Consider the following 12,126-nt stretch of genomic DNA (forward strand, 5'->3'; position numbering starts at 1 on the left):
TGCCTACAATCTTTATGAATATATAAGAAGGACATGGACCTGTTAGAGCGAGTCAAGAGGAGGGACATGAAGACGCTTCTCCATGGAGACAGGCTGAGAGAGTCGGACTTATTCAGCCTGGAGAAGGCTCTGGGGAGACCTTAGAGCAGCTTCCAGTGCCTAAAGGGGCTGACAAGAAATCTGGAATGGGGCTTTTTACCGGGGCATGTAGTGACAGGACAAACGGCAATGGCTTTAAACTGACAGAGGGGAGATTTAGATGAGACATTAGGAAAATGTGATGAGATACTGGAACAGGATGCCCCATCCCTGGCAGTGTTCAAGGCCAGGCTGGACGGGGCTTGGAGCAATCTGGTCTAGTGGAAGGTGTCCCTGCCCATGGCAGGGGGTTGGAACTGGATGAGCTTTAAGGTCCCTTCCAGTCCAAACAGTTCTGTGACAGTGATTCCCCCGCAGCGCGTCCCACCGCACACTGCAGGTTTCTCCTCTGCCCCGTCCTCCATGGCCGCGGGCGCACCCGCCGCCGGGGGGTACCCAACGCCCTCCCACCGCCCGCAATGGTTTCACCCGCTCCCCCCCTCCGCGCACCGCCACGATGGTCGCACCCGCCCGCCATTTCGCCTCTCCCCGCCCTTCTCTCCCAGATTTCGCGCCAAACTGCGCCCTGCCAGCAGGGGGCGGAGCGCCCCGGGCCAATCAGCGGCAGAGGCGAGGCCGCGCGCTTCCCCTTGAGGCGGGGCGGGAGGACGGCCGGGGTCCAATCCGCGGCGGCGCGCTGCGGGCGGGCCAATCGGAGTGCGCGGCGACAGCGGCGGGGCTCAGGTTTGGTTTCCGCCGCGCGCTGGTTTTGCCGCGAAAAAGTCGGTGGCGGCTTCCCCCGGACCGCGAGGTGCGGAGCGGAGCGGGGCGGGACCGGGACCGGGACCGGGACCGGGACCGGGACCGGGACCGGGACCGGGGGCCGATGGGGGGCATGGGGACGACGGGGGCAGTGCCGGGGTGGCGGAGGGGGAGCAGTGGAGTCGGGGTATCCCGTGGGGCATTTGGTGCAGGGAGGGGAGGGAGGAGGAAGAGGAGGTGGAGGAGAAGAAGGGGGTATTTGGGGCTGACCGTGGGCTCTCTCCCCCCTCAGGGCAGCAGCAGTCACCATGTCCGGCTTTGATGATCCCGGCATTTACTACAGCGACAGTTTTGGGGGCGATGGGTCGGTGGACGAGGGGCAGATTCGGAAGTCGCAGCTGCAGAAGCGGTTCAAGGAGTTCCTGCGGCAGTACCGGGTGGGCACGGACCGGACGGGCTTCACCTTCAAATACAGGTGCTGCTGTGATCCTTTTTCTCCTTTGGTGCTTTACCCGCTCCTCTTTGCACACCCAGTCTGCTATTAACGTCCCTACTGCTATGTGCACCCCAGATGTACAGTGGCACATGTCAGCTTTTCTCTTCCCATAGACCATAAATAGCTTTTTGTCATTGTAAGAAATGTTGTTGTTCCCGTTTAGCCTTATAGGAAAAATCTGGTTTTCTGCCACATTTTTAGGCAGCCAGCAAGTGGCAGAGATAACAATAGAGGGAGCTGCGCTGCCAAGCTTGCACCTAGCTCTGAAATTTAAGGTCTGTCTTCAAGTTCTAGTGCTTGCTGGTCTGGAGTTTTGTCTCTGTCCATTAAAATCAGTGCAGCACTGTCCATGTGCGCCTTTGGAGGCTACAAAGGTGCCTTGGCCATCCCTTTGCCTGTGCAACTTGGAGACAGAACTGTGAGAGAACATGGTGGTGTATCATGCAAGGGCTGGGGCAAGCCTTTCATCTCTGAATTTCCTGGATCCTGTTTTTTTTTTTTAAAGGGATCATTGCCTGCTGTGCTATTACTTCATTTTTTAAAGTCCTATTTTAGGTATAATAGGTTATCCTGTGTGGAAGTTTTCTAATTGCCTATCTGGTCGTGTAACTATAGTGAACAATTAGTGCTATACTTCAAATTGTCACTGTAAGCACTGGTGTCCCTGGTCTTATGTCACGTTTCAAAGTGGTTTTGGGTGAAAGATTTGCTGGGTCCCCCCCTACACTTCTCTTGGCATTCTCCTGATTTTTCCTGTTCACTTTCCAACCCAAAGACTCCCTGCAGAACCTGCCTTCTCTGCTCCCTGCTTGTCATAAGGTCGCTGTGGGTGACTGGTGGTTTCTGCCCTGCCAACCTTTACTGTTTACTGCCTTCCAGGGATGAGCTTAAGCGGCACTATAACCTGAGTCAGTACTGGGTGGAGGTGGAGATGGAAGACTTGGCCAGCTTTGACGAAGATCTTGCTGACTATCTGTACAAGCAACCAGCGGAGCACCTGCAGCTGGTAAGGAGGGAGGAGACTGGCAACCTGGTGTGCTGACATTGTCACATCACGAGAGCAGCCCTGACGATATACTGTAATATACCTATAACAGCCTGATTGTTCCCCTTGTAGTTGGAAGAAGCAGCAAAAGAAGTCGCAGATGAAGTCACTCGTCCTCGTCCTTCAGGGGAGGAAACTCTCCAAGACATCCAAGTGATGCTGAAATCGGATGCCAACGCGGCCAACATCCGCAGCCTGAAGGTGAGGGGAATGGGCTGCCACACCGAGCAGTGAACGGCAGGGCTTGCTTGTGTGGGGCTGATTGCAAGGAAGGTTTTGGTACTTGATCACATTGTTCAGGACACGGGTTGTACACTCATTTACAAGCAGGGATGCTCTGCAGCTTAAATCTGACTGCAAAGGACTTACTGCTGGTTTCTGTTGCAGGGACATTATTGCTGTTAGTTGTGTTCTGCACAGAGTGTTTTGTCCTTTTTCTGTACTGCTTTGAAATCATGCATGCTCAAGTCATGCAACATTCCTTTACTGCTGTAGAGCAAAAGACTGATGTGCAGGCTTTTATGTTCTGGTACCCTAGTCCCATAAATGTGGGATGTGTAGCTAAGAACTGTGTTTCTTGAACTTCTTTAGCTTCCCATCCATCCTTCGATGATGGCTTTCTCACCTTCCCTTCACCTTTTCCCTTTCAGTCTGACCAGATGTCCCACCTTGTGAAGATCCCTGGGATTGTAATTGCAGCAACCCCTGTGAGAGCCAAGGCCACCAGAATAGCCATCCAGTGCCGCAGCTGCCGCAACACCATCACCAACATTGCGGTGCGCCCGGGCCTGGAGGGCTATGCTCTCCCCAGGAAATGCAACACGTAAGGATCGATGTGGGGATGCGTGTGGCAGGCTGGTGGGGATAAAAAAGGCTGCACCCCTTCCTCCTGCTTCCCCTCCATCCCATGCGTGCTGCAGGGTCAGCTCCATGGTGCATAGGCAGAAGCATCTGCACTGCTCTCTGCCTCCTCCCTTTGTGTTGCCCTTGTGCCTGCATGTGCCTGTGGCTGGCAGGTTTTAGCTCCAGCAGCTGTCTGTGGTCATGCTGGTGATGATGCTGCATGACCAGTACTGCAAGCATAGCTGTCCGGGGAATTAGTTTTTAATCTGTAGTGTGTTTTGCCTGTTGTACCTAAAGGTTCATTCCTGCCTCAGCTGTCCCATAATGCTGTGTTAAGATGCTGGCCTGACTTCCTATTAAGTCCTTATCTTTTTCAAACAAACTTCTTGTTTCCACGTTCCCTCTTCTCCTGAGGAGACTTGTGTTACCTTCTATAGGAAGGCTTTGCTACTAACCTTCAAATCCTGCTTTACAGTTCTTGATGCCCATGTGAACCATGAGTGTTGGGCTGCTGCTGTGCTGCAGCTCTCACACCGACCGATCCTGGTGGGTTGTGTCTTCATGCTCATGCCTGCCAGTATTTATTTTCTGTGCCTTAATTCTAATGTAGCTTGAGAGGCCTTTGGAATAGGGATCATTCTTGTGCGTGGTCTGTACAGCACCTTGCTGCTGATCCTTGACTGCACAAGAGCATCTGCACTCTCCTATTACCCTCCCTGAAAGCCCTGCATGGGGTCAGGCATCAGCAGTGATGTACTGAGATGGCAGCAGGACATGGAGGTTCTTTTTGTCTCAAAGAGCTTGTAGTTTAGCAAGGCAGATAGGTCTCTAGAGACTGGAAGGTTGATGGCAGCCTTGTCACATTGCTAATTGCTCTCTCACCAGAAACCACTTAACATTTATTTCGTGCATGAGGTTATAAAGAAGAATGCCCTGCTGTGTTGCTGAATCTATACTGTTACCTTCTGTGTAATTAATGAATTACCTTCCTCCCTGCTTTTAGCTAGCAGGAGACAGGGGGGAGGCAGAGAGAGTACTCAGACAAATATCACCCCGTCTTTGGCTTCTTATTGTGCATGCTTTTGGCAGCTGTTGAAGACAAGACAGAGGGCTTGGTGAGCCTTTGGTTCAACCTTATGTGACTGCCCTTCTCGCTTGCTGGGCACTGCTTGGAGGGGTGGCTGCTCTGGGCTGTGTCACCACTGTCCCCTCTTCAGGGGTGCTGCCAGGGTGGTTGTTGAGTGCCAGCAGCCTCCCCTGATTGCTGTATCTGCGCAGAGAACAAGCCGGCCGCCCCAAGTGCCCGCTGGACCCGTACTTCATCATGCCAGATAAGTGCAAGTGCGTGGACTTCCAGGTGCTGAAGCTGCAGGAGTCCCCGGACGCTGTGCCGCACGGGGAGATGCCTCGGCACTTGCAGCTGTACTGTGACAGGTACCAGTGCAATCTCCCCACCCTGACCCTGCTGGGTGCTGCTGGGGCCATCCTTTCCCCCCCCTACCATCTTCTCTGCTTTCCCCTTCCTCCTCTTAGGTACCTGTGTGACAAAGTTGTCCCAGGGAACAGAGTCACTATCATGGGCATCTACTCCATCAAGAAATCTGCCCAGAGCAAGAACAAAAGCCGTGACAATGTGGGTGTGGGCATCCGAAGCGCTTACATCCGCGTGGTGGGCATCCAGGTGGACGTGGAGGGATCAGGTGAGCGCTACTTTTGGTGACCATCTGGTCTGTGTTGATAGTTGGGTGCTGGGAGAGCCCCCTCTCTGAACACACTGGTCCTTCAACAAAGAGTGCATGCAATCACAACCTGGGTCCTTCTCGGCTGCTTATATAGCAGAAGGTTCAAGCCAGTTCAGGGGTCTCAGTTGCCCTGGATGCGCTATAGTCATATCCTGTATGCCTTTTTCTCAGTGATATTAAGTGAGGAGGCTTCAGCCTGAGTCCTTCAGGGTATTTAAGTTGCTTTTATCTTATTGATCTTAGTGGGAATCTGCTAAGCCATCCCTGAGGATCCAGGCTGAACTTGATGGTTAAATTTGAGCTATGTATTGAAAACATTGTCCTGACTGTAATTCTCCCTCTGGTTCCTCCAGAGTTGCTTTGCCCAAGATCTTTGCTTTTTCCTACCAGCCTCTAAGGACACAGCCTGCCTTGCTGGAATAGCAAACGCCTGCCCTCTCCACCTTTCCCTACTGGCATGATTTTAAAGAAGGGGTTGTGATGGTAGTGGGTGTGTGGGGGGAGTAATGTAATTTACTTTAAAGAACATCCATTTGTTCACTGTTGGATCACACAAACATTATCTGTGTGCAGGACACAGCTTTGCTGGCTCAGTAACCCCTCAAGAGGAGGAGGAACTTCGTCGCCTTGCTGCCATGCCCAACATCTACGAGACCATCGCCAAGAGTATCGCGCCCTCCATCTATGGCAGCACTGACATCAAGAAGGCCATTGCCTGCCTCTTGTTTGGAGGCTCCCGCAAGAGGTGGGGAGACGTCAGCCTGGTGGAGAGGGTGGTGGCAGGGGTGTCATTCATGGCACAAAGCCCTTGTATGGTCTTTTGGCAGTGCTGTCAGGCATTTGGTTATCAGCAATGCTGGGTCATCAGAATAAAGGCTCACCGTCTCCCCTCCCTCTCTTCTTCCCATCTGCCCCACTCCAGGCTCCCGGATGGGCTGACCCGCAGAGGAGACATCAACTTACTGATGCTGGGTGACCCTGGCACGGCCAAATCCCAGCTGCTGAAGTTTGTTGAGAAGTGTTCGCCCATTGGGGTAGGTGGTTTGAGGGACTCTCTTGTAGTGCAGCTTGTTTCTTCCTTCTACTGCTTGCATAGCATGGAAGACCCAACCATGGTCACAGCAGATACCTGCCCGTGCATCCACAGCTGGCTGGCAGAGGTGTGAACTGTTATTTCTGGTGCTGGCTTGGAAGAGATGGGGTGCAGGATGGGGGACAAAGCAGGGAAGGGGAAGCAGGTAATGCCTTTCATTATGATCCGAGCCAGGCTATTTGCAGACATCCAAAGACGTGACTGGTGCTGTTGTTTATTGTTGAGACTTGATCAGCAGAGATGCTGGCTTGTCAGGGCAAATGAAGTTGACTGCATCTCAGGCACGGACCTCCAGGCTGAGCTCAGGCATGAAATTATATTTTCAGCTGTGTTTTCTTGTAGTCTCTATTAAACTCAGGCTCTGACTGCATTGTCGCCTCCGGAGGGAAACAAACCTAATACAGCAGACCACCAAACAATGAATCACTCCCTGTTCTGTACTTAATACTTGTATTTGTGTGTCTGCAAGCCCTCCGGTGCGTCACAGCTGCTTGGTCTGAGGCCTGGGGCAAGGCAATAGTCTGGCTCTGTACCCTGACGGTCTGCTTTCTGTATGGCCTGAGGGGTTTTCCTGGACATCCTTGTGTTTGCTCTGGATTTTGTGGTGCTGGGGGTGCTTTGTCCTCTAGCTGGAGCAGTGCGCTCCTGGGTCCCACAGCAGCTGACGTGTTGTCCCCTTCCTTGTCCTGCATGCCACTAGGTGTACACCTCTGGGAAAGGCAGCAGCGCTGCTGGTTTGACGGCCTCGGTGATCCGTGACCCTTCCTCCAGGAGTTTCTTCATGGAGGGGGGGGGCCATGGTGCTGGCAGACGGAGGAGTGGTGTGCATCGATGAGTTCGACAAGGTACCCATGGCACTGCCTGTGCGGGAGAGTCCTTAGGCTGGCAGCTTCTCCTGTGGGAGCCCAGACCTGCAGGGGAAGGCCAGGGTCCGGGGCTGCAGGGGAATTCTGGTTACATCCTGAGCTCTTGGGCAGAAGTCCTCACAGAGCTCCCCTTCGGGGGGCAGCATCAGTGGGTGTGTAGCTGGGGCCTGGTGGGGGTGACTGATGATGACTTTTTTTCTCCTCACCTCATTTCTCCCACCTTGGATGGGAAGATGCGGGAGGATGACCGTGTGGCCATTCACGAGGCCATGGAGCAGCAGACCATCTCCATTGCTAAGGTGAGCTGTGGGTGGGTTTCTGAGAGCCCAGCAACCAGTGGTTGTGCATCTTTTGCCAGACTTTTGCCGTTTCAGAGTCCAGGCAGTGGTTTTGATGGTCACTGTTTTCTCTGATCTGAGACCGTTCAGCCCTACCTGTAGGCTTTGGGTTGTCTTTTCTTAGGCAGCCTGAACTTCAGCAGGACTGAAACAAGCTCCCTCTGCTCTGCCTGTCCTCTGCTCTAGATTTAGTAGTTCTGCTGATGTCACAGCCTGGTGTCGCTTCTTCGCCTTCTTTTCCTCCACCCCCTCTACAGAAGCTGCCTGACATCCTGGTGCCAGGTCTTCTCTCAAATCACAGTTTCTCTTAATTTTTACTGCTCAAATTTTTGGTAGCACCTCTGCTCCCTCCTGGTTCATCCCTTAGCTATTCAATCCCTGGTAACAGAGCACCCCCCACTGCTGGTCCCTCTTGCCTGTGCTACCTGCATACCAAATGCTTTGTCGCCAGGGCTGCCCAGGGAGACTCAGCCCCGGGCCACCCACTTTCTGGCTCAGATTGCGAACTTGGGTCTTGTGTATCCTTGCCCTTGACATGAGGTTTTAAATGAAGCTAGTCAGTGCTCAAGTCTCAGCTGAAGCCAGTCCTCCAGAAGGATGTGTGGGTCCAGCCCTGTGTAGCTTCTGTGCTGACCCCTCTCCAAGAAGGAGCCATTACAGAGCAATTGGGTGCTACTTAGAGGGTTTTATTTAAATGCAAGTGATTGAGGATGAGTCCCTGCAGACTGCTTTGGACTTTTCACTATGATTTAATAGCCTTCTAGCCCTGCTGTGACGTGGATGTGGCCTTGACCCCATCCATTTCTCCTTCTGCCCACAGGCAGGAATCACAACCACACTCAACTCCCGCTGCTCAGTGCTGGCAGCTGCCAACTCCGTCTTTGGGCGCTGGGATGAGACCAAGGGCGAGGAGAACATTGATTTTATGCCCACCATCCTGTCCCGATTTGACATGATCTTCATCATGAAGGATGTGCACAATGAAGAGCGAGACATGGTGGGTCAGGCTGTATGGGTGCAGCTGGGACTGCTGGGTAGGGGGAGGTATTGTGGTTCCTGCTGCCTGACTAACTTCTGCTCTTCTAGACACTGGCCAAGCATGTGATGTCCTTACATGTGAGCGCCTTGACGCAGACCCAGGCTGTGGAGGGCGAGATCGAGCTGAACAAGCTGAAGAAGCTCATCTCCTTCTGTCGGACGTGAGTGACTTTTTGGCAGTGCCCGCGCTGCACGGTGGGAGGCAGTTGTGAGAAGCAAACCATGCAGCTGATACTTGCAAGAGCTCTATCAGGGTGACCTTATGCCTGCCTTGAAAAAAGAGAAGCGAGAGCAGCTTGCAGCAGTGCCACAGCGTGGCCCAAGGAAGAGAGGGATGCCTGGGGACACCCCTGCGCAGGGGGACCCTCTGTGGTGCTGCTGCCTTCCAGCTCCTGTCCCCTCTTGCAGGAAATGTGGCCCTCGGCTGTCAGCGGCGGCGGCAGAGAAGCTGAAGAACCGCTACATCCTGATGCGGAGCGGCACTCGCCAGCACGAGCAGGAGAGCGACCGCCGCTCCAGCATCCCCATCACTGTGCGGTGAGCAGCACTGCCCTCCTTCTCCCACCAAAACCCTCAGCCTTGGGGTTGCATTGCTGGGAGTCACCTTGGGTAGCTGGGGAAGTGGGTTAGTGGGGTGCTGGGGTTTGGGGGCAGGAGGGATGTGCTACCAGGCACTTCCCTGGTCACATGCTGGACCAACTTTTTGAGCAAAGGCAAAGCAATGCTTGTGGCAGCAAGAGGCCATCATGGCAATGGGGCTATGGCTCACAGGGAAGGCAGTGACAAATGATACTGAGGGTCTCCCCTCATGCTGGGCAAGGGAAGGATGGTCTGGCCCTTTCTGGTCTGAAGGAGAGTGACCGTTGCTCTAGCATCCCCATCGCTGTCTGGTGATGGCATCATCCCTTGACCTTCTTATCCTATGAGAACCCTCAGGTTCTGGTATTGTAGGGTTGGTATTGCACCGCTGGCAGTCACCTGGGGTAGCCAGGGAGGTAGGGTAGTGAGGTGCTGGGGTTTGGGGCAGCTCTCTGTGAACATGGAAGCACTGTAGTGCTGCAGGGGGTGCAGTGGGCAGGGTGTCAGGGAAGAAGACGACCCCTTGGAGCTGCAGTAGAAAGCAGGGAACATCTTTGGCTGTAGGCAACTGGAGGCCATCGTGCGCATTGCTGAGTCCCTGGGGAAGATGAAGCTTCAGCCCTTCGCCACTGAGGCGGATGTTGAGGAGGCCTTGCGGCTCTTCCAGGTGTCCACGCTTGATGCGGCCATGTCAGGCAGCCTGTCAGGTGAGGGGGAGATGCTCTGTGCAGGTAGGACATGTTGGGCCTGGCTGTTCAAGGCATGGAGAGATGAGCTTCCTGCCCACGATCAGGCTGGCAGGGCCAGGGGGTGCCAACAGACATCGCCAGGTCACATGCTGAACCTATATTTTGAGCAAAGGCAAAGCAATTTGTGCTTTTCCCAAAAAAGGTTGCACCAGATGATGATTGAAGTACCTTCCAACCTGTTATTCTGATTCTATGAATGCTTGAGGCAGCAAGGCACCATCATGGCCACAGAGTTGTGGCTCACAAGGAGGCCAATGGCAAATGATATCGAGGGTCTCCATCTGTGCTGAGCAAAGGAGGGGTGGTCTGGCCCCTTGTCCCAATGGTAGAGCCTGCTGCTGGAGGTGATTCCCCAGCCTGTTTGTCCTCTAACGTCTTTCCCTGTGGGGCTGGAGGCAGTGTTTCCTTGGGAGGCAGCATGGCACAAAGGGTTTGAAGGAAGCTCTAACCATCAGGTCCACACTCAGCTGTGTCTTTGGAGCTTCACAACCTTTGATGGTGGATGTGCTCCTGGGCTCCCTAAAGTCTCGGAGGCATGCAGGTGTGGTGGGAGACACAGGAGATGGGCACTCTGGCTTTGAGAGTGTGTCTGGGTGGCACAGAGAGCTCACGCAGCCTTTCCCTCCAGGGGCAGAAGGCTTCACGACACAGGAGGACCAGGAGATGCTGTCCCGCATTGAGAAGCAGCTCAAGCGCCGCTTTGCCATCGGCTCTCAGGTGTCGGAGCACAGCATCGTCCAGGACTTCATGCGGCAGGTGGGCCAGGGACTGCCTGGAGGGTTGGGCTGTGAAAGCAGGGACCCCAGGCTGCGGCTCAGGGGAGTGAGGTCCATTCCCCAAGATTGAGATCCTAGCTTTGAAACCAGAACTGTTTGATTTGTGAGGCTGGCTGTGGTCAGACTGGAATAGTGAAAAGGGAGGGTCAGCACGTGGTGCTGCTGGGCTCCCTCCCTCCAGGGAGGCACAGCCAGGCTTTAGCCAGGCTGCAGCGTCCTGCTGGGCGCTGCTGAGCTTTCCCTGCCAGCTCATCTTCCCCTGCTCTCCCCTTTTCCAGAAATACCCAGAACATGCCATCTACAAGGTGCTGCAGCTGATGATGCGGCGGGGGGAGATCCAGCACCGCATGCAACGCAAAGTCCTCTACCGCATCAAGTGACCTCCCCGTCCCATACATGGGGAGGGAACTGCTGCTGCCTGACACCTGCCCACATGCACGCAGAGTGCCCCATGGGGCCAGAGCCTGCTCCTGGAAGAAGCTTTTCCTTGGGGAGCCAAACAGCCTGTCCCTCTTGAAGCAGGGTTTGGGGTGGTCAGGGTTCCCCTGTCACAGTACATGTTGATGTTTCTTTGAACTCCAAAAGCTTTTAGTTTGTATTAAAATAAAAACTTATTTGTAGCCCAGGGACTTTGACTGCTCAGAGGGAAAAAGAGGGTGTATTTCCTTTCTCCTTCGAATGTGGTGCAGGATTTTGGTTGGAAAGGCATCCCAGCTGCTAACCCTGTGTTGCCCAGTGCCCACCCTAGGGACTTCCCCCAAGGCAGGGCACAGACCTATGGGCAGCACCAGCAGCCCGGAAGGCAGAAACTCATTTCTCACTCAGGGTTCGATCTGTTTGTTAAGGCATAAATCGTGTTGGTGCTGTCAGCCCTGTTGGGCTCAGTGGTTCAGAGGCACCTTACTCGGTCACTGTGTGCAGGCTGCTGCCATCTTCCCCATCTGCCAGCAGCAGTGAAGGAAATGACCTGCTGTTCCCTGCTTCAAAGCTGCTCTTAGCTTATCCCTCATTCCTTCCAAGGGCTGCAGCAAGCAAATGCTTTACCCTGCAGTGTAAAGGGCTGCATGAAAGCCTTGCAGGAGGCATCCGCAGAGCCCGCTGCTTGCCCCAGTGAGGATGGGGATATGGGGTGTTGCCCAAGAGCTGTGTACCCTCCTCCAACTAGGCTCTGCCACCTCCTCGTGCCAACAGCCATAGCGAGGGTTGTCCCACTCGCTAGGAGCCTCTCTGGGCTGTCAGCCCTAGGGTGGACTTTTGCAGCCACTCGCCCTTCTGCATTTGCTACATGACCTTGCACTTGTCAAATGGCAAGTTTTTATCACTTCTAGCAAAGTAGTGTCAGTTCTATTAAGTGTCCTTCTGAAGAGGTAAGGTGTGAGTAGGTCCCTGTCCTTGTCCTCTCAAGGCCAGCTTGCATGTGTGAGGACAGTGGAGTGTCCAGCTCTGCAGGCAAGTGAAGACACTCCCCGTCTGCAAGTGACCTTCAGGCTGAGAAACATCCCAGGAGAGGCTTCATTAACAGAAGAAACGTTCAGGGCCAGCAGAGGGTACCAGAGCACTGAGGATGCTGGGCTGTGGCGCTGTGCACAGAGCTGCCTTCTTCTCTGAGAGCAGAAACCAAGGGGGCCCTTTGGGCTGGGTGGTGGGATGAAGGGTGCGCTCAGCCTGGCAGATGTCATACAAGGGCTGGGCTCCACTGCAATCCCTGGGGGGTTCAACAG

The 12,126-nt window shown here is 54.2% G+C and overlaps 1 protein-coding gene across 1 annotated transcript; it reads left to right on the top strand.

Moving 5' to 3' along the window:
• The first annotated feature begins 804 nt into the window (after nt 1-804).
• On the top strand, nt 805-11,030 carry MCM5 (minichromosome maintenance complex component 5). The gene is given in 18 exon segments (XM_030477991.1): nt 805-889; nt 1,133-1,315; nt 2,216-2,342; nt 2,454-2,582; nt 3,032-3,204; nt 4,503-4,658; nt 4,758-4,924; nt 5,540-5,711; nt 5,889-6,000; nt 6,760-6,846; nt 6,848-6,904; nt 7,159-7,224; nt 8,084-8,260; nt 8,350-8,462; nt 8,710-8,838; nt 9,445-9,587; nt 10,258-10,385; nt 10,684-11,030. Coding segments are annotated over 17 exon segments (2,205 nt in total). The 5' UTR covers nt 805-889; nt 1,133-1,148; the 3' UTR covers nt 10,786-11,030.
• The last annotated feature ends 1,096 nt before the right edge of the window (nt 11,031-12,126 follow it).

Source organism: Strigops habroptila, chromosome 3, assembly GCF_004027225.2.
Source record: "Strigops habroptila isolate Jane chromosome 3, bStrHab1.2.pri, whole genome shotgun sequence".
Taxonomy (NCBI): domain Eukaryota; kingdom Metazoa; phylum Chordata; class Aves; order Psittaciformes; family Psittacidae; genus Strigops; species Strigops habroptila.